Below are 21,504 nucleotides of genomic sequence, written 5' to 3'. Positions count from 1 at the left end.
TTACAAAAAAAAAAAAAAAAAAAACTTTAGCAATTAGGTAGAAAGTTTAAAAATCCAAAACAAGGTATTCAAGTAGCATATGGGATCTATGAAAAGTATGTAAATGGCTTACAAAATAATGCATGACATATCTAAACAAGAATATGCACATATTTCTAGACTCCCCAGACACTCCTTTGTGGTATTAAGATTCAACGTGCATTCCCGCCTCGAACCATGGCATCACTCACTTGAAAAAAAAAGAGTAGAAAGGAATGAGTGTACTCAGTAAGCAGCCTACTTGTAGGCTCTTTTTGCATCCTTATCTTGGTAGGTATCCACGGTCTTTCTCGAGTTTCTAAGGAGAGCGATCTAAGCTACAACTCTCTTATCTGTATCTTAAGGGGTTTGCCCAACTCATGTAGTGGAAAAATCATGAGGTTAGGCGCGATCTCATAAGTAAATTTGAGAGGATCGTATGGCTGGATCTGAATACGTAACTCTCTCTGAACATCATCCATGGAGGTTAGCTGACAACCCTCACATGGGACCATACATCCACTAAAAATCGGGGGGTTGCGATCCCCTATGTGCCAGTCAGCTACTAAGTCCTCCTAGTGGTTCCGCGTTCCCCGCTCAGGGACGGGTTTCTACGGCCCAGGAATCCTGTTTAGAGGGCCCCTTAGCTATCACCACTAGGTATGGGCACTTGTTACACTTCCCTGTCCGGATCTGCCAAGCTCAACGAGCTCCGGTACGGTCTCGGAGCAGAGAGGGAAGTGGAGGTTCTGATGACACTATCCACACTGTTCAACTCTAACTGGCTACCTACAGTTACTGTGGTGTCCTACTATTCTTCCTAGGGAGGAACTTGGTTGCTTAGACTTGGATTCATGCATCTCTAAGATTCTCGTGCAAGGTCTCACAAACCTATCGGGTTTGGAAATATGGGCTCTGGATCCGCTGGTAATCGTTTTGCAAGTCTAAATGTACGGTATTCTAAAGGTCTCCCAATCTAGGGTCTCGTCTAGCCTACTTAGTCACAAGCACCCTAATCTAAGCTCATAATTTCTTCATATTCAACAAGAAAGATAACACAAGCAAATATCATACATAGGAGTTCACACGCAATAATTCATGCAATATTAACAAACATTCTCAATGGGAAGATAACGTCCATCTTCACCCAGAGTGCAGATTTCACAAGTTTCCCATCCTCCACATGCCTACATACATTATCAGAATCTCAATCAAAACAGATTTAATAAACATTTCATATCTAGCTTTCCTTAAATCATTTCATTTTTGCAGTTTCCATACTAATATGCTAGGTCCGGCTAGCTAAGTTTATGGGTGGTAGCATGCATGCTTGTTCCTAGCGGTTCCTACAAGTACTGCTCGTGGGAATCCAAATGGCTACTTACTTAGTTGACGTGTGTCTTCCCAAGCTCGAGTTTTCTTGACGGGAAGGATTCCAAAAATTATGGAATTCCCTTAGACATGTCCTAATTCACATAATAAAAAGGTCAGTATCAAAATCGGAACGAAAAACAAGAAAACGGAGACCGAACGGCAAGAAAAACTGTGACTCACGCGCCTACACGCGCTCTGGAGGGTTTCTACGCATAACTCCTACGTGCGGTTTTTGAGTAGTTGCGGGTCAGAGGCACCGGGTAGGAGTGGTTCACGGGTGGAGCGGTTCGCCGGTTCCAAGTCGTGTACGGTTCAGGGGTCGGGTCAGCCCAGATCCGCGTGCCTGACGCGTGTCCGCTGCTGGGTGAGGACGCGCCTCACCAGTTGGTGACCGCCACGTGTTGATCACTGGTTCCGCCGCACCCCTCCATACGCTGGCCGACTCGTGGCGGCGTGTTTCAATTTTTCCAAATGTTAGCCTCTTTTGCGTTTTCAATCTCCGATTTTTTTTTATCTTCCAATCGGTAATCCGATTCAACAAATTTTCTTCACAAACCTTGTAGATCTCATATTCTACTCCTTCGAAACAATTTTCTTATATTTTTCTAATAATCACAGATCTTAATATTCGAGTTCAAATTCAGAGAAAACATGAGTTCTTATCGAAAATCACGAATTCTTGAAACTCCTATTCGAAGGCCAATCTTGGCCGCTTTCACTCCGAAACTTAACTAGATCACGCTGTTGAGGGTAAGAGTCCAAGGATCAACACAAAAACATCGCTAACATACGAAAATCTTGATGACTTCTCAATCTAGACACTCGCGGACTAACCTGAAGTTCTTGGATGTTTTTGACGAAATAGGAAGGTGCGATTCGTGAGAGCACCTTACCTAGGACTGTTGATGGTTTAGATTGGGGACTCGGATCTCTGGCGTCAGTTTTGGTTCGATCTCCTCCTCCTACCTCAAAACCCTAATCTTCTTTCTCCTTTTTCTTTCCCCTCTCTTCTTTCTCTTTTCAGATAATTGCTCCAATCAAATCCGACCTCTTCAGTAATAATAGGTCGAAATGACTATTTTGCCTCTATTGTGACCTTGAACTTTTTTTTTTTTTTTTTTTATTAACTCGGGTGCTACAATTCTCCCCAACTTAGGAATTTTCGTCCTTGAAAGTTGATCCTCCCCAGAAGAGTTTGGGATAAGATCTTCTCATGTCTTCCCAGGTGGCCTCGTTGTCTCGATGGTTTTCCCATAAAACCTTGACCACGGGAATCTCCCTTCTTTTTATTCTCCTCACATCACGTGCCATTATCCCTATGGGTTTCTCCTCATATGATAGGTCCTTTCGAATGGGAAGCGTCTTGTGATCAATGATGTAAATGGGATCTGGAGTGTACTTTCTCAGCATCGATACATGGAAGATGTTGTGCACTGTGGGGAGTGTGGATGGTAATGTTAGTATGTAGGCCACGGGCCCTACCCTTTCTAGGATTTCAAAGGGACCCCTGAATCTCGGGCTCAGCTTGCTCTTCTTCCCAAATCTTAGCACTCCTCTCATGGGGGCTACTTTCAGGAAGATGTGATCCCCCACTGCAAACTCGAGGTCTTTCCTACGAGAATTTGCATAACTCTTCTGCCGACTTTGTGCAGAGAGCATCCTCTGTCAGATTTTTTTGTACTGCTGCGTTGGTAGACTGTACTAACTCCGGCCCCAACAACTGTTTCTTGCCTACCTCCTCCCAGAATATAGGGGTTCTACACCTCCGCCCATATAGAGTTTCAAATGGTGTCATCTGAATGGTTGCTAGGTAACTATTATTGTAGGCAAATTCCATAAGGGCCAAGTGCTCAAGGCATCTGCCACTACATTAGCTTTTCCTGGATGGCAAAGTATTTCAATGTCATAGTCTTTAACTAGTTCTAACCACCTCTATTGTCTCATGTTGAGCTATTTCTGTGTAAACAAATGCTTGAGGCTCTTATGGTCAGTATACACCTGAACTCTTTCCCCATACAGGTAGTGACACCAGGTTTTCAATGCATATACCACGGCTGCTAGTTCCAGATTGTCGGTGGGGTAGTTGCACTCATATTCTTTCAGCTGTCTAGAGGCGTAGGCTATCACCTTGCTCTTTTGCATGAGTGCACAACCTAGCCCTTTTCCTGAAGTGTCGCCGTAAACCACAAGCCCACCTGATCCGTCGGGCACTGTAAGTGCAGTGACCAACCTCTTTCTCAGTTTTAGAAAACTCTGTTCACACTCTGGTGTACAGATAAAAGGTTTCCCCTTCTTGGTTAACTGTGCTACAGATATTTTAGAGAAATCTTGTACAAACCTTCTATAATAGCCTGCTAGACCCACAAAACTCCTTACTTTAGCGACTGTGGTTGGTCTAGGCTATTTCAAGACTGCTCCGATCTTAGCAGGATCCACAGTTACCCCCTGATTGGATACCATGTGTCCAAGAAAGGTCACTTCCTGCAGTCAACCCAATAGTTCGGGTTGGGTTGAGGGATTTTTTTGACCCAACCCAAAAGTTCGGGTTGGTTGGATTGGTAACCCAACCCAACCCGAAACTTTTCACAACCCAACCCAACCCTCTATTTTCGGGTTGGGTTGTCAATTTTTTTTTTTTAAGTTTTATTTATTTACAGTTAATAATTATTGGGATACAATCTTAGATAAAATATATTAAAAATTCACAAATAAATACAAATCAATTCCTAATTATTCACAAATAATAATAATAATAATAATAAACAAATTCAATAAAAAAACAACAAGCGAAAATTGTAACATATTAACATAGTTTGACATTGTCATAAAACTAAAGACGGCTAAATATCGATATTTCTTGAAAATTGGTTCGAGTAAGAAAAATATAAAGATATATCATGAAATTAAATAAACAATAAAAATGATTAATTTAAACTATGCTAATTATACGTGATCTATAAAGATCTAGCCCTAAACTATTTATATGTATATATTGCAACAAATAGAAAATAAATATATTAGAATTTAGAATTACTTTCTTTAATAATAAAATATTTAAATATATTTAAATTAAAATAAATACAAATAAATATATTAAAATTTAAAATTAAAAATATGCTTCTTAGGTTGAGAGCCCTAATATATTTGTGATATAATAATGTAATACAAATAGAAAATAAATACATTATAATTTAGAATTACTTTCTTATTTTAATAACAAAATATTTAAATATATTTAAACTAAAATAAATACAAATAAATACCTTAAAACTTAGAATTACTTTCTTAGTTTAATAATAAAATATTTAAATATATTTAAACTAAAATAAATACAAATAAATACATTAGAATTTATAATTTCAAATTACTTTCCTAGTTTTTTAAATATATTTAAACTAAAATAAATACATTACGATTTAAAATTACTTTCTTAGTTTTTTAAATATATTTAAACTAAAATAAATACAAATAAATATATTAAAATTTAGAATTACTTTCTTAGCTTAATAACAAGATATTTAAATATATTTAAATTAAAATAAATACATTAGAATTTAAAATTACTTTCTTAATTTAATAACAAAAATATTTAAATATATTTAAACTAATTTTCTATGATTCAATTTTGTGGTAACGGTCAAAAAAAATTGAATTTTAAATATATATATAAAAAAAGAAAAAGAAACAAATTTGAATTTTAAATATTATATAAAAAAAGAAAAAGAAACATGTATTTGGCTAGATTCGAACTCGAGCAAACACATCATAACAAACGCTTAATATATTTTATATATTTCAATTTGGCTCGGTTCAACTCGAGGGTTTTGTCCACGAACTTGAAACAGAACTGATTCAGTTCGGGTTTAGAAAAATGAACCCAACTCTATCTGAAATGCTAATCCAATTCAACCCAACCCTTATAATTTGGGTTAGGTTGGTAGAGTTATTGGGTTGTACACAAGTAGATCCTTTTTCAGTTAATTTTTGTTTGTATTCTTTTTAAGTTGGTGGATGCAAATGTAAGTAATAAGATAATAAATAAAAACATGAATGGTTTAGCATAAATTCCACCCTATGGCTTGTGATATTGACACACAAAATGTTCCAAATATTGTTTTATTAAATTTGATTTTGTAGAAGAATGAACAACATTTTAATTTTCACTTGGCTACACGTTGGGTTTAGGGACTGCTGTTAAATCGTTAGTTCATTCTTTACAGATATGATCGAGTGTTCATAATTTAGAATAAAAAGATTCGAGGCTTTGCATGTTGGTTCAAAAAACTGATGCGTTGTCAAGTGTTAATATCGTGATATGAGTGTCGAATATCGTCATTCGGGATGGGTTCCTAATTTCATTTAATTTTATCTTAAAAAATGATGGATCCAATAAAACTAAAACTAAGATTTGTGGAGAGAATTAGAAAGAAATATTTTAGGGGATTGACATCCATTAGTTTTGTGCTTAATTTTATATTAGCTTTTCCCGGGTGGTAAAGTATTTCGATGTCATAGTCTTTAACTAGTTCTAATCACCTCCGTTGTCTCATATTGAGCTCTTTCTCTGTAAACAAATACTTGAGGCTCTTATGGTCAGTATACACCTGAACTCTCTCTCCATACAGGTAGTGACGCTAAGTTTTCAATGCATATATCACGGCTGCTAGTTCCAGATCGTCGGTGGGGTAGTTGCACTCATATTCTTTCAGCTGTCTAGAGGTGTAGGCTATCACCTTGCTCTTTGGCATGAGTACACAACCTAGCCCTTTTCCTGAAGCGTCGCCGTAAACCACAAGCCCACCTGATCCGTCGAGCACTGTAAGTACAGACGCAGTGACTAACCTCTTTCTCAGTTCTAGAAAACTCTATTCACACTCTGGTGTACAGATAAAAGGTTTCCCCTTCTTGTGTCAAAGCTGCAGATATTTTAGAGAAACATTGTACAAACCTTCTATAATAGCCTGCTAGACCCACAAAACTCCATACTTCAGCGGCCGTGGTTGGTCTAGGCCATTTCAAGACTGCTTCGATCTTAGCAGGATCCACAGTTACCCCTGACTGGGTACCACGTGTCCAAGAAAGGTCACTTCCTGCCGCCAACCCAATAGTTCGGGTTGGGTTGAGAGATTTTTTTGACTCAACCCAAAAGTTCGGGTTGGTTGGATTGGTAACCCAACCCAACCTGAAACTTTTCACAACCCAACTCTCTATTTTCGGGTTGGGTTCGGATTGTTTTTCTAGTAAGTAAGAACATACATGGGTTTTGGAATGAAAGTAGGAAAATGAAGAAGAAGAATGGAATTTTTGGTTTGAAAAAATTGTAAAAGGAATGAAAGAAGAATTGCAAGAGGGTGCAACAAAAAAGAAATAGAGGAAGTTTTTTCTTAGTGCATTTGATGATGAAGAAGATATTTATGTATTATTGGGAGACTTTTCTTAGTTTGGATATCTTCCACGGAAAAGAGAAAAGAACAAAGTAGGGGTGTTCGTGGGTTGAATTAGGTTAATGACATTTTTTTCGTCCCAATCCAATTATCGTAGTTATAAATTTTTTCAATCCAAACAACTCTTATTATATAACGAATTCAATCCAATCAAACCATAAATTTTTTGAGTTAGGTTGTGTCACGACCAAATTTTCAAGATTTCAAGAAATTGGATCGTGACGAAGAAACGAAACAGAATCAAAATAAAACAAAACATTGATATTGTAGGAAATATGGTAAAATTTTGCACGGTTTTAAAAGACATACAACACCAATGTCAAAATTCCAAGTTATTTACAAATACGGAAAATGACAGGGATACAAAAGAATACAAAATCAAACCCTAAAAGAATACAACTAACTGACGCCTCGAGTCGACACCCCTATGTGACAGTGCATCTCCAAAACATTTCCCCACCTTGACCGATACTTGACAAAGAAAGGAAAAAAGGGGTGAGTATAAAAATATAGTCGGTAAGCAACCTACTTGTAGGCCTCATTACTTATTTCTCCTAATAGGTTTCCACAACTTTCCTCAGCCTTGACCCGTACCTACACTCAATAGAAATTTTCATACTAAACCACCTACTCGCATAGTCCCTGATCTCTTCCAAGATCGGATTACGAAGTCACAGCATCGACTTTGCCTCGTTCCTACATTCAATAGGTGCTCTAATCCTGATACGGACCTATTATGGTGGGCTTGAGTCATTACAGGTTAGTTCAAGTTGTTCGAGTCATTTATTCAATTTTTTTGAACACTTATAGACGAAAGAATCATGGGAAACGAAAAGAAAACCGAATTTGTATAATTTTGCGAGTATAAAAAGGGATGAAAAGAGTTTTCATGAGTTCACTCGAGAAGAGAGTTGAAAGGGGTGGGCTAAAGAAACACTCAAAAAAGGGAAGATGGAAAAGGTATATTCTAAGCTTCATGAATGTGCAAGGAAAGAGGGAGATGGTATTATTGTGAATATAAATCATACAATTTGGACTCACTTAAACTAATCAACTCTTCCCACCTTCCTCGTTTCGCCACAACACACCGAGTAAGTTATCTTTACAAACCCTTTTTCATTTCATGCCATAATATCTAATTCTATTTAGTTTTACTTCGTGAAATATGATCGTATGTTATTTTTTTAAAGAGACGATATGTTTATAATTTGAATGAGTGAGAAACGAATACTGTAAAAAGAAACTAGTTAACTACTACGAGTTGGATTAAATATTTTTAACTTAGTTTAAAAAATAGCTAAATTTTTAAAAGGTTCTTTAATATTTTAAATTTTTTTTTAAAAAAACTTTAAAAATAGTATAATATGCACTTTCAAACGACCTATAAGTTATTTATAGACAATTTTCGTTTATATATATTAATGATAAAAACTTTCGAACATTTTTTAAATAAAGGTAAAAAATATTAATACTAATTTTAATATTTTATAGATATTTTTTAAACAAAGTGTTAATTGTATTTTAAGATTTTTTTTTTTTTTTAAAATTGGAAGGTATTAATGAAATTTTTTAAAGTTTCGAAACCATATTAAAATTTCAGACATATTTTTGTTTCAAAACTCTCTGTTAAAGTATTTTTTTAGATTTTTTTTTTTTTTAAATTTGAAGGATATTATTAAAATTAAAAGGAAAAAATCTACAAATATTTTTGGAAAAAATAGAAAATTATTTGAATTATATGAAACTAATCAAACATTAACCTTATGAATTTATTAAAAAATTTGTATAGGTAAATTCATAATCAACCGCACCAGAAGTTTAGTGGTAGAATAGTACTTTGTCACAGTACAGACCGAGTTTGATTTTCGGTTGGTGCATTTATGACAACGCTAACAGCCTTTTCGAAAATAAAATATCTAAACTAAGCCCGAACTCATAATGTATTCTTAATCTTGTACAATTTTATTTCTCTATTATGGTTTTGGTTTTAGCCCGACCTCGTAATGTATTCTTAATCTTGTACAATTTTATTTCTCTATTATGGTTTTGGTTTCAGCCCGACCTCATAATGTATTCTTTATTCTTACAATATTTTGTTTAAGACAATTTTTTTCAAGTATTTTGATGATTATGCCATCGTAGGGACATTGAAAGAGCTGGAATGGAAATTCTAGTCTCAGTAGCTGAATCAATAATGGGAGAATATGTGATTAAACCCATTGGACGTCAACTAAGCTATCTCCTCTGCTACAACAGAAACAAAAACAAGCTCAAAGAGCAGCTCGAAGCTCTCAAGACAGCGCGCAGGGACGTCCAAGGACGAGTCCAACAGGCAAGAAGCAACGCATATGTAATCCGCGAGGAAGTTTCAAAGTGGCTAACTGATGCAGACAACGCCATCCATGATGAGCTATCATCAAATTCTTCAAACCCATCAGCCTTTAACTTGATTGATAGATACCACATAGGCAGAAAAACAAAGAAGAAAATTGAAGCTCTTCATGAACTCATAGCCAAAAGAATCAACTTTATGGAAGTGGGCTACCCTGCACCGCTTTTAGAGACTAAGAACATCGTTGTTCCGGGTGGGTATCAAGTTTTGGAATCCAAGATTTCAATGGCTAAACAAATCAAGAAAGCACTTGAAAAGGCAGAGGTTAGCAGGGTTGGTGTTTATGGCATGGGAGGCGTTGGAAAAACTTACTTGCTTAATGAAGTTAAGAAGATGGTTTTGGAAGAAAAAGTGTTTGATCGAGTGATTGAAGTGTGTGTAGGCCAATCAAATGGAGTTATACAGATTCAAGAACAAATTGGAGATGTTTTGAATGTAAGATTACCAAAGAGTAAGGAGGGAAGAGCTTCTTTTATAAGGAACAATTTGGTTAAAATGGAAGGGAATGTTCTTATTATATTGGATGATTTGTGGAAGGAATATGATCTTATAAAAGAGATTGGAATTCCTTGTTCTTCATGTAAAATGCTTATGACGAGTCGATCACAGGATATATTGATGAACAACATGAACACAACAGTGTGTTTTCAGGTGAATTCTTTAAGCGAAGAGGAGTCATGGAAGTTCTTCACAGCTATCATTGGTGATGAGTTTGATACCCCTGATATGGAGAATTTGGCTAAGATGGTAGCAAGAGAATGTGGAGGGCTACCTCTTGCGCTTGATACCATTGCCAAGGCATTGAAAGGGAAGCATATGAACCATTGGAAGGATGCTTTGAGCAAATTAAGAAACTCCATTGGAATGGATATCAAAGGAGTTAGTCACAAAGTTTATGCTTCATTGAGATTGAGCTATGATCATTTAGTTGGAGAAGAACCCAAGTTAATGTTCCTTTTATGCAGTGTTTTTCCAGATAATTACAAGATTTCTTTGAATGATTTGCAAATGTATGCAATGGGTATGAGATTATTGAGAAAAGTAAACACTTGGGAGGATGTGAAGAACAGAGTAATGAAATTGGTTCATGATCTTAAATCTTGTTCTTTACTTCTTGATGCGGATGAACATTCAAGAGACACATATGTTAGCATGCATGATGTTGTTCGTGATGTTGCTATACACATTGCATCAATGGAGGGTATCATGACAACAATGAGCTTTGGATCTAAGCTTAGTGATTGGGAAGATGAGTATCAAAGTGGAGCTTATCGTGCTATCTTTGTAAACTGTGATAACTTTCAAAAACTTCCCCAAAACTTGAACTTTCCTGATCTTGAGCTCTTGATATTAAGATCATCAAATGGGTTTGTGGGAAATCTTGAAATTCCATATGGGTTTTTTGCAGGAATGGAAAAGATTAAAGCTTTGGACATAACAGGGATGAGTTTCCTCCAAACTTCTTGGAGATTATTTAAGAACATTCGAACATTATGTCTGTTACGCTGTGAATTCAATCCTATTGACACAATTAGTGAGCTGAAGAACTTGGAGATTTTAAGGATTTGTAGCTGCAACAAGCTAGATCATTTACCTGTGACTATGAATCAATTAACAGAACTTAAGGTACTCGAAGTGTTAAATTGCTCGAACTTGGAGGTGTTTCCTGCAAATATTATTTCAAGTATGAACAAACTAGAAGTGTTGAAATTACGCGACAGCTTTGATAGATGGGGAGAAGAAGTATGGTACAAAGATGAACTGATTATGAACATCAAACTTTCTGAACTGAATTGTCTGCCACGGCTTTCAAGTTTAAGATTAGAGAGCTCAAATGTCAAAATTCTGTCGGAGATAACCTCGGAAACATCAAACAAGTTGAAAGAATTCTGGGTTTGTGTTAATGAATCAGACGATTTTATTCTCCCCTTTATTTCTTACGAATATGCAACAACTATGATTCTTAGTATAGAATCCCAAACTGCCATTGATGGAGGGCTTGAAACACTTTTGAAAAGATCTGAACGATTGGTTCTAAGCGATTCAGTGGGTCGTTTTATAAACGAAATGTTCAATCCAATTAGAAATGGGTATCCATTTTTGAAGTATCTATGGATAATTGATGAACATGGATACTCAAATTTGCCGTATCTGTTCAGATCTGACTTCAATTCCTTGGAGTTCTTGACTGTTTATGGAATGAAGAGATTGATGAATTTATCTCCCAGGAATTCGCCAATCCTTCCTTTTAAAAAGCTTAAATCCATATCAATTCAATCATGTGGGGAGATCAGAAATCTGTTCTCAATCTCTGTTCTTAAAGCGGTTTCAAATCTTCAAGAGATTTCTGTGACGGATTGTGGCATGATGGATGAGATTATATCCATAGAAACTGAAGAACAGAGCAGCATTTGTAGTATAACCTCTTTAACACTTGAAAAAGTGAATAAACTTGCGAGTTTCTGTACCAAATTGTTCATCCAAGAAGACCCACAAAGTAAAATCCCCTGTTTTGATCAACGGGTTTCATTTCCTGAATTGAAGCATTTATCAATCACTAAAGGAAACAATTTGGAGACATTATGGCATAGTGATGGGTTGGCTTCAAATTCCTTCGGCAAACTCCAAACGGTGAGAATTGAAGGCTGCAAGCGATTAAGATGCATGTTTCCATCGAACACAAGCGCTAGGTTCGACAGTTTGGAGAGGATCGAGGTGAGAAAATGTGAGAATTTGAATCGATTACTGCCATCATCGATTCTGTTCTTGAGCTTGAATGAGCTGAGCGTGGAGAAATGTAATGGAATGATGAGTTTGTTTAGCGCGACTGTGGCGAAAGGGCTGGTGAATCTTAGGTCGATTAAGGTGCGTTGTTGTAGAGGGATGAGGTGCGTGGTTGCGGCGGGGGAAGAACAGGGTGGTGTAGTTTTTGGGAAATTGAAGACGGTGGAGTTGGATTTGTTGCCTGAATTGGGGAGTTTTTATTGTGGGAAATGTAGGATTGAGTTCCCAAGATTGGAGTGTTTGATCATTGGACGATGCCCTGAGATGAAGGCGTTTTCGTATGGTGTTGTTGTGACGCCCAGATTGGATAGCATTTTGATGGATGGGGCTGAATTTGGAGTGGCGGCGGCCGGTGGTGTGAATGAAACTATCCAGAACTTCAGGAGATAAATGGTAATTGTTTCATTTCAATTTAGATCCAACTTTTTAGCTCATGATTATTTTTTTTTTCTAAGTTGTCATGAGTTCGATTTATGGGTTTTCGATAAATTCTTCGAGTTTTATTGCATTTTTGTTCGTGAAACTTGAGTTTAATTGAATTTTTGTTGTTCAAATGAGTGTGACAGCATTTTGGTTCCTGAAATTTGAGTTTGATAGTATTTTAGTCCTTCAAATATGGGTATAATAACTTTTTATTCGATGAAATTTGAATTTAATAGGATTTTGATTATAGAAATGTGAATTGATTTTGGTCTTTCTGTTTTAAAACTCAACCTTTCAAATAAAGTTTTATTATTTGAGTTTGATAGTTTTAGGGTAATATGACTTTCTATAATCCTCATTTGCCTCTATTTGTCATTATTGTTTGTTTGTCTGTTATCTATCATCGTTGGATTCTTGTAATGATTTGTTCGTGTATGAATGATTATGTTATTGTATAAGATGATTAGTGATTCACCAATTAACTCCTAATCATGAACCCGATTAGATTGTCAGGGGTCTATACAATATTTTATTATGTTTATGAGTGAGTAGAACTAGGGTGGAGCGTTGAAATGCATGAATCAAATGAGAAACTTAAAAAGCGCCTTATGGGTGCAATTACGGGGTTTCCAACCACCCCTTAGTCATGATCTTGTTCGATTGAGAGCGAGGGACTATATAGGTAGATGAGTGTTAGCAAGCTTGAGGACCACAACCTCTTTTATAATTATATGGGGCCTACTAGGGAGATGCCAACTAAACCCTACTAGAGAATCTGAGAACGATGTCCATAATATGATGAGAATTATGAGTTAGAAACGATGTTGGGGTCACACCTCGAGGACCTACTAGGTATAGGTCCAGGGAGTAGTAGAACATTTAAACAATATACCTATGAAACCTATGAACGAACTATGAGAACTAACAACCCAAATAGGGCTACGAAAAGAGAAACATACAATTTTCTTACCATGACCCTAAGTTGAGCTTAGGTGAACCAATTTAACATAGGGTACAACCTAGAAACAGCGGATACTTAGAAACAAACTCCTAAACATGAATAAGACACCAGACAAACGAATGAACCAATCTGTAAGACTTAAAAAACGAATTAAGAACTACAGACAAACTAGTTATTAAGTATTTTTAAACTCACCCATGCTACTTTAATTCTTTTCAGATGAGGCCTAAATAGAGCGATCGAGGCAAGGACTGTTGGACTAGATCGAAGTTTTATATTTCTTTGACTTGATGTATTTATGAACTCAAAGTTTTCTGTGTTTGTTGTTGGTATATTTTGTAAATTATCTGGTTGCGCTTTAAATACTTAAATGTATTTGTTTATTTTAAATCAGTTGTTCAATTGGATGGTTATTAAATGTGCACACATTTTTTTTATATTTTAAATTAATGTATATTTTCAAATATTTCAGTAAGTGACTATTTATAACTTAAGTCCCTAAAAAAGTAGGTCGTTATAGTTATGAACTCTTGTTAGTGAGGGTTTATTTTTTTGATGTTCATGGGTGAGAACTCTTGTCTATTAATGTTAAGACTAAATATTATGTTAGTAAGGACGTGTACTTTCGATATTCATGTTTGTCTTGGTATCATGCATGCCTTTCCTTTTTGGTGGCACCTGACGTCTGACGAGTTAAGTCCGACCATGTCAGGCCTAGGGGTATCTATACGAACTCGTTTGGTGGGTTCATGTGCGCGCACGTAGGCTGTGTGTGGGGAAGTACCACATATCCAACCCTGCTTATAATTGGGAAGAGTCCAAGGCCATGTGATGGTTTTAAGAAAGGTCCCAATCATGTTATATGTGTGATTGCATTGCTAACCCCAACGGTGGGTGACTTACTGAGTATTTAATAAAATAATCAAGTCGAGCGCTACCCTTATATTTTTTAGGTAAATTTTCTATGCGCGGATGAAAAATTGTTGGAAAGACCATGGAAGTTCGGATAGAGCATGATAGAACTGTTTTATATTTAAAACTATGTTAGGTTGAATTTCTTGTTTGAAATTGAATACTAAGTCCATGACTTTGTTTTAAAAGTATTTATTAAGAACTTGTGCATATGTGATTAAAGCATGCTTAGGATGACATCACAAATAAGGTTAAGAAATTTAGGGACGTTACAATTACGAATCGTCGATGATGACAATTGTTCATTGACTTAGAAGTTGATTACTCGGTGTCTCTATGTGCCAGTTTGAGTTGAGTTAGATAATCCTGATCTAGAATAGAATACGACATGAGCGAGTGACCACATTTTGAAAATAAATTTTGAACTTTGATTTTGCTCGTTATTCTTGTATGTTTTTGTGCATATTTGCCCCCAACAAGCGAGTGCATGAGTGAGTGTTTTTAGTAGTCACCTTTTTAAAAATTATTTTTAGGTAAAAGCAAAGTCGTGATATGGGAGTGACAAGTAAGGTTGTGAGACCCGTCTGCAGGATGACTTCAGAGTTTTATGTTTTATTAAGGGCATATTTTTCCTATTGAGACTAATGTAAGAAATTTTCGTAATTAATATAGTTACTCGAGAGACTGGAGGTGATCTACGTGTGTAACCTAGATACGAGTACTAATGCACGTTTGAAGGAAGTAGCCATGCTCCGATTGCAACACGTGTCATCCTATGACTGGCCTTCCATCTTCCTCCGCATGTGTTTGAGTATCATGAATGTAAGAATTTCTATTTATTCTTCGGCAAATGGCATCATAGGGTGTGGCCTGAACAATGTTCGATGCATGTCCTTATCCTCGTCAGCCCCGTTCATCCACTTTGCGCCTAATACGTGTACACCTACATTTCATCTTCCACAAATTGATTTCCAAATCCAACCTGATTTCATGTTCCTCCTATTTTCTTCTAGTATTTTTTTTCTTTGTAAATAAAACTTAGTTCTTGCACCAAAGATGACGAATTTTGTACCACCTTTCCAAAAAAGTATTTTTATTTCATTTCGTTAAACATAGAAAGAGGTAAACACATCCAATTTAGGCTCAAAGCTCTAAAACTCACGAGGATGGCTAGGATTTTCTTTTCTTTTATTTAAAGAAAAAAATCAAGAAATTACTTGGAAAGAAGTAAACCCATCCAATTTAGTGTCAAAGCTCTAAAACTCACCGAGGATGGCTAGGATTTTCTTTTCTTTTATTTAAAGAAAAAATCAAGAAATTAATTCTCAACTATATTTATAAGGTGAGTTATTTTCCATAGTGTCCGAGTTATTTTCCATAGTGTCCCATATTACTTCACAAATATTAGCATTTATATCCTCGAATAACTCTCATTTGTGTTTATAAGGAAAACGTATGAATGTAGAATTAATATTAATATGCATGGAAAGAAATGAAGGTATTTGCTCTTAATGATAGAGAATAATTGGAAGTTAATAACACTATTATATAAAGCAGTTTTCGAAAGCTAAAATCACACCGGCAGAAGAAAATTAAACATATAGTTTTTGAAGTTAAGGATGAAGATGCAGAAGTTTATCTTGATTTCTGTCGCTGCAATGGCCTTGCTTTCGCTTTTAGTTTGCTCTTGTACCCTCTCTATTATCTCTAATTGCTCCCCTACTCCCTCCCTCTCTTTCTCTCTTTCAAATTTATGAGACACTAAATTTTTGTTTAATTCGATTGATGCAGATACAGAGGCGAGGGAGGGAATTTCACCTCCATTAACTTGTATTGGACTTTGCGGAAACGACAGCGACGCTGAAAATGAAAAATGCATAGAATCATGTTCTAGAAAAGGATTTGAACAAGGACGATGCATTCCAAACCCAACCAACGTAATTTGTTGTTGTAACCCTTAATTTTGGTTCAACTTTAATTCCTTTCTTTGCAAAAGATATGGATTTATCAATAAAATTATAAACTTGTCTTTCCTTCGAATGCAATGCATTGTTCTATAATTTGCCTTCTTAAGATTGATTGCAATTGTGAACACAATAAGTTTCCTACATAAGATTAAAGAATTCATCACTTCCAACAATTTCGAGTCCCTCTATTCAAATCTATGTTACAAAAAAAGCCGAAGAGTATCTTGCATAATTTTTCTTTGTTTTGCTTTGTTTATAACTAATAGGACGAATATTTTGGCAAATTAACATAGATTCAGTAGATAGAAATCTTCAAGAATGAGAACCCAAAAAGTGCCTAAAAATTTTGGAAAACTAAACAGTAATAAATTTTTAGTTCAAAAGCTACTACTCTAAAATTCTTTGAAACAACATTATGTTAAAAAACAATTGTACGAAACACAAAACAATTGTGAAACACCATATCTCTACTACAAAACTTGAAAAAAAAAAACCAAAGTGAGAAAGTTGCAAAATTTTTACTATAGTCATGCTTTTTTCTTCTAATTTTGAATCACGAGTAAGACAATGTGAGCATGGTGATAATTGGTATCGGCTACAAATACATACATGACACGGACCTTTGGCAACAAACTAAAGTTCATATTAAAAACTATATATATATAAAACACCCCAAATCTTTCAGAACCTTCATGATATTTAAAAACATGGGAAAAAAAGAACCAAGCGAAAATCAATACTTGATGAAATGCTCTTGTCACACGATCTCATATATTTATGCATTATCTAAAATGAGAAAAAAAAAGTAGCAAGGGTGATTATATACTCACTACGTAGCCATACTTAAGAGTTGAAACTAGATTCATGTNAAAGATATGAATTTAGAAATAAAATTATAAACTTGTCTTTCCTTCGAATACAATGCATTGTTTTATAATTTGCCGTTCTCAAGATTGATTGCAATTGTGAACACCAGAAGTTTCCTACACAAGATTAAAGAATCCATGACTTCCAACAATTTCGAGTCCCTCTATTCAAATCTATGTTACAAAAACAAGCCGAAGAGTTTCTTGCATAATTTTTTTTTGTTTTGCTTTGTTTATACTTAATAGCTCAAATATTTTGACAAATTAACATAGATTCAATAAATAGAAATCTTCAAGAATGAGAACCCAAAAAGTGCCTCAAAATTTCCGAAAACTAAACTGTAATAAATTTTTAGTTCAAAAGCTAATACTCTAAAATTCTTTGAAACAACATTAATGTAAATAAAAAAATTGTACTAAACACAAAACAATTGTGAAACACCATATCTCTACCACAAAACTTGAAAAAAAAATTCAAAGTGAGAAAGTTGCAAAATTTTTACTATAGCTATGCTTTTTTCTTCTAATTTTGAATCAGGAGTAAGACAATGTGAGCATGATGATAATTGGTATCGGCTACAAATATATACATGACACGGACCTTTGCCAACAAACTAAAGTTCATATTAATAAGCAAACTAAAGTTCATATTAATAACTATATATATATAAAGCACCCCTAATCTTTCAGAACCTTCATGATATTTAAAACATGGGATAAAAAGATGCGAGCGAAAATTAATACTCGATGAAATGCTCTTGTCACACGATCTCATATATTTATGCATTATCTAAAATGAGAAAACAAAAGTAGCAAGGGTGATTATATACTCACTACGTAGCCATACTTAAGAGTTGAAACTAGATTCATGTTTATAAACCATGATATTAAATACATGCAAAGTCCTATTTATACGTCAATGTGTTTAGTTGCTATATAAAATAAGTTGTCTTAATCATACTACAAAGATTTCATGGTGGATGACAAAACTCGTATATGTTATTTAGATTTAAGGAGGTTTTATTGTTTTTTTTTTTTTCATGTTTTAGAGAATTGTCTTTATGATTATACGTTACAATTAGCTAATTACGATTATGGTATTGATAGCCTTGAAAGTTACAACCTTTCAATTAACCATTGGTTGGTTTATTTTCAATACTATGAATAATCATCGAAGGTTTTACTTTAGATGAAGATTTTTGAATGTTATAATAAAAGTTGTAGATTATACTCCTTAACAAATGAGTGTAATCCTTTGCATTTCTTATGTTTAGATTTCCAAGTAGTTTTGACAAACCTATCTTATAACGAATAAAAAAAAAAAAAAAAAAGTTAGAAAACCGCACTCACTCAGCCTTTTAGGGGTGTCTTGTCTATACCTAAAAAAAGATGTAGCACATGCGTTGAGTACTTTAAGAAATACTCAGTAAGTGACCCCACTATTAGCTTCGGGAGTGCAACCACATGCAACTCATGATTAGGGATCTAACATTAAAACCATCGTATGGGTGGCCTCAGTCCGGATAAAATTGGATATGTAGTACTTCCCCACACACGACCCGCACTTGTAAGCGTGAATCCACAAGCGTTTCGCACTCCCTTATACACATCATAGTCAGGCTAGTTGTCCGTAGTCGGACGTCTGGAGGTTAGCAAACCCCCGAGTGTCGGGTGAAGCATGATCATCATGTCGTAGTTTACGCGTTCGTACTCATCATTATAAATGGAGAAATAACCCGATGTATATAACCACACAAAATGCATGAGGTCCCTATGCTTTTTCATCTTTAAATAATCCTTTGAACAAAGCCCTGTCCACATCACATTGGGCAACATGAATGCATTGGCTTTCGTACTTTCCTCGACATTAACATCAATTATGATTGTGTCTGAGAAAACGCGTCGTCATATTGTATCGTGTCATTTAATATATGCACATCATCTTACTATGGAATAACATCATATTAAGTCATGTCATCATCAAGCATCTTACATTGTCCTGGTATCATGCATCATCATATAAGGTTGTGAGACCCGTCTGCAGGATGACTTCAAAGTTTTATGTTTTATTAAGGGCATATTTTTCCTATTGAGACTAATATAAGAAATTTTCGTAATTAATATAGTTACTCGAGTGACTGGAGGTGATCTACGTGTGTAACCTAGATACGAGTACTAATGCACGTTTCAAGGAAGTAGCCATGCTCCGATTGCAACACGTGTCATCCTATGACTGGCCTTCCATCTTCCTCCGCATGTGTTTGAGTATCATGAATGTAAGAATTTCTATTTATTCTTCGGCAAATGGGGTGTGGCCTGAACAATGTCCGATTCATGTCCTTATCCTCTTCAGCCCTGCTCATCCACTTTGCGCCTAATACGTGTACACCTACATTTCATCTTCCACAAATTGATTTCCAAATCCAACCTGATTTCATGTTCCTCCTATTTTCTTCTAGTATTTTTTTTCTTTGTAAATAAAACTTAGTTCTTGCACCAAAGATGACGAATTTTGTACCACCTTTCCAAAAAAGTATTTTTATTTCATTTGGTTAAACATAGAAAGAGGTAAACACATCCAATTTAGTCTCAAAGCTCTCAAACTCACTAGGATGGCTAGGATTTTCTTTTCTTTTATTTAAAGAAAAAAATCAAGAAATTAATTCTCATGGAAACATGGAAAGAAGTAAACCAATCCAATTTAGTGTGGAAGCTCTAAAACTCACGGAGGATGGCTAGGATTTTCTTTTATTTTATTTAAAGAAAAAATCAAGAAATTAATTCTCATTCCCAACTATATTTATAAGGTGAGTTATTTTCCATAGTGTCCCAGTTATTTTCCATAGTGTCCCAGTTATTTTCCATAGTGTCCCATATTACTTCACAAATATTAGCATTTATATCCTCGAATAACTCTCATTTGTGTTTATAAGGAAAACGTATGAACGTAGAATTAATATTAATATGCATGGAAAGAAATGAAGGTATTTGCTCTTAATGATAGAGAATAATTGGAAGTTAATAACACTATTATATAAAGCGGTTTTCGAAAGCTAAAATCACACCGGCGGAAAAAAATTAAACATATAGTTTTTGAAGTTAAGGATGAAGATGCAGAAGTTTATCTTGATTTCTGTCGTTGCAATGGCCTTGCTTTCGCTTTTAGTTTGCTCTTGTACCCTCTCTATTATCTCTTATTGCTCCCCTACTCCCTCCCTCTCTTTCTCTCTTTCAAATTTATGAGACACTAAATTTTTGTTTAATTCGATTGATGCAGATACAGAGGCGAGGGAGGGAATTTCACCTCCATTAACTTGTATTGGACTTTGCGGAAACGACAGCGACGCTGAAAACGAAAAATGCATAGAATCATGTTCTAGAAAAGGATTTGAACAAGGACGATGCATTCCAAACCCAACCAACGTAATTTGTTGTTGTAACCCTTAATTTTGGTTCAACTTTAATTCCTTTCTTCGCAAAGGATATGGATTTATCAATAAAATTATAAACTTGTCTTTTCTTTGAATGCAATGCATTGTTCTATAATTTGCCGTTCTCAAGATTGATTGCAGTTGTGAACACAATAAGTTTCCTACATAAGATTAAAGAATTCACGACTTCCAACAATTTCGAGTCCCTCTATTCAAATCTATGTTACAAAAAAAGTCCAAGAGTATCTTGCATAATTTTTCTTTGTTTTGCTTTGTTTATAGCTAATAGGATGAATATTTTGGCAAATTAACATAGATTCAGTAGATAGAAATCTTCAAGAATGAGAACCCAAAAAGTGTCTAAAAATTTTGGAAAACTAAACAGTAATAAATTTTTAGTTCAAAAGCTACTGCTCTAAAATTCTTTGAAACACCAATATTGTTAAAAAAGATTGTTCAAAATTAGAAGAAAAAAGCATGGCTATAGTAAAAATACATACATGACACGGACCTTTGGCAACAAACTAAAGTTCATATTAAAAACTATATATATATATAAAACACCCCTAATCTTTCAGAACCTTCATGATATTTAAAAACATGGGAAAAAAAGAACCAAGCGAAAATCAATACTCGATGAAATGCTCTTGTCACACGATCTTATATATTTATGCATTATCTAAAATGAGAAAAGAAAAGTAGCAAGGGTGATTATATACTCACTACGTAGCCATACTTAAGAGTTGAAACTAGATTCATGTTTATAAACCATGATATTAAATACATGCAAAGTCCTATTTATACGTCAATGTGTTTAGTTGCTATATAAAATAATTTGTCTTAATCATACTACAAAGATTTCATGGTGAATGACAAAACTCGTATATGTTATTTAGATTTAAGGAGGTTTTATTGTTTTTTTTTTTTTTTTT

The 21,504-nt window shown here is 34.9% G+C and overlaps 1 protein-coding gene across 3 annotated transcripts in view; it reads left to right on the top strand.

Annotated features, from left to right (window-relative positions):
- Positions 1-7,889: 7,889 nt before the first annotated feature.
- LOC111484189 (probable disease resistance protein At4g27220) overlaps positions 7,890-21,504 on the top strand; it is a 54,917-nt gene continuing 41,302 nt past the window's right edge. The window contains exons 1-3 of one of the 3 annotated variants that reach the window (XM_023130685.1): positions 7,890-7,927; positions 8,979-12,405; positions 14,109-14,126. In XM_023130685.1, coding sequence (XP_022986453.1) covers positions 8,998-12,402 — 3,405 coding nt within the window. In that variant the 5' untranslated portion in view covers positions 7,890-7,927; positions 8,979-8,997 and the 3' untranslated portion in view covers positions 12,403-12,405; positions 14,109-14,126. Of the gene's footprint in view, positions 7,928-8,978; positions 12,406-13,615; positions 13,808-14,108; positions 14,127-21,504 lie in introns of those variants that run through there. The other 2 variants (XM_023130683.1, XM_023130684.1) reach the window with 2 other exon arrangements.

The sequence above is a fragment of the Cucurbita maxima genome, unplaced genomic scaffold (genome assembly GCF_002738345.1).
Source record: "Cucurbita maxima cultivar Rimu unplaced genomic scaffold, Cmax_1.0 Cma_Scf00009, whole genome shotgun sequence".
NCBI lineage: Eukaryota > Viridiplantae > Streptophyta > Magnoliopsida > Cucurbitales > Cucurbitaceae > Cucurbita > Cucurbita maxima.
This window is presented reverse-complemented; position numbering and strand designations above follow the sequence as displayed.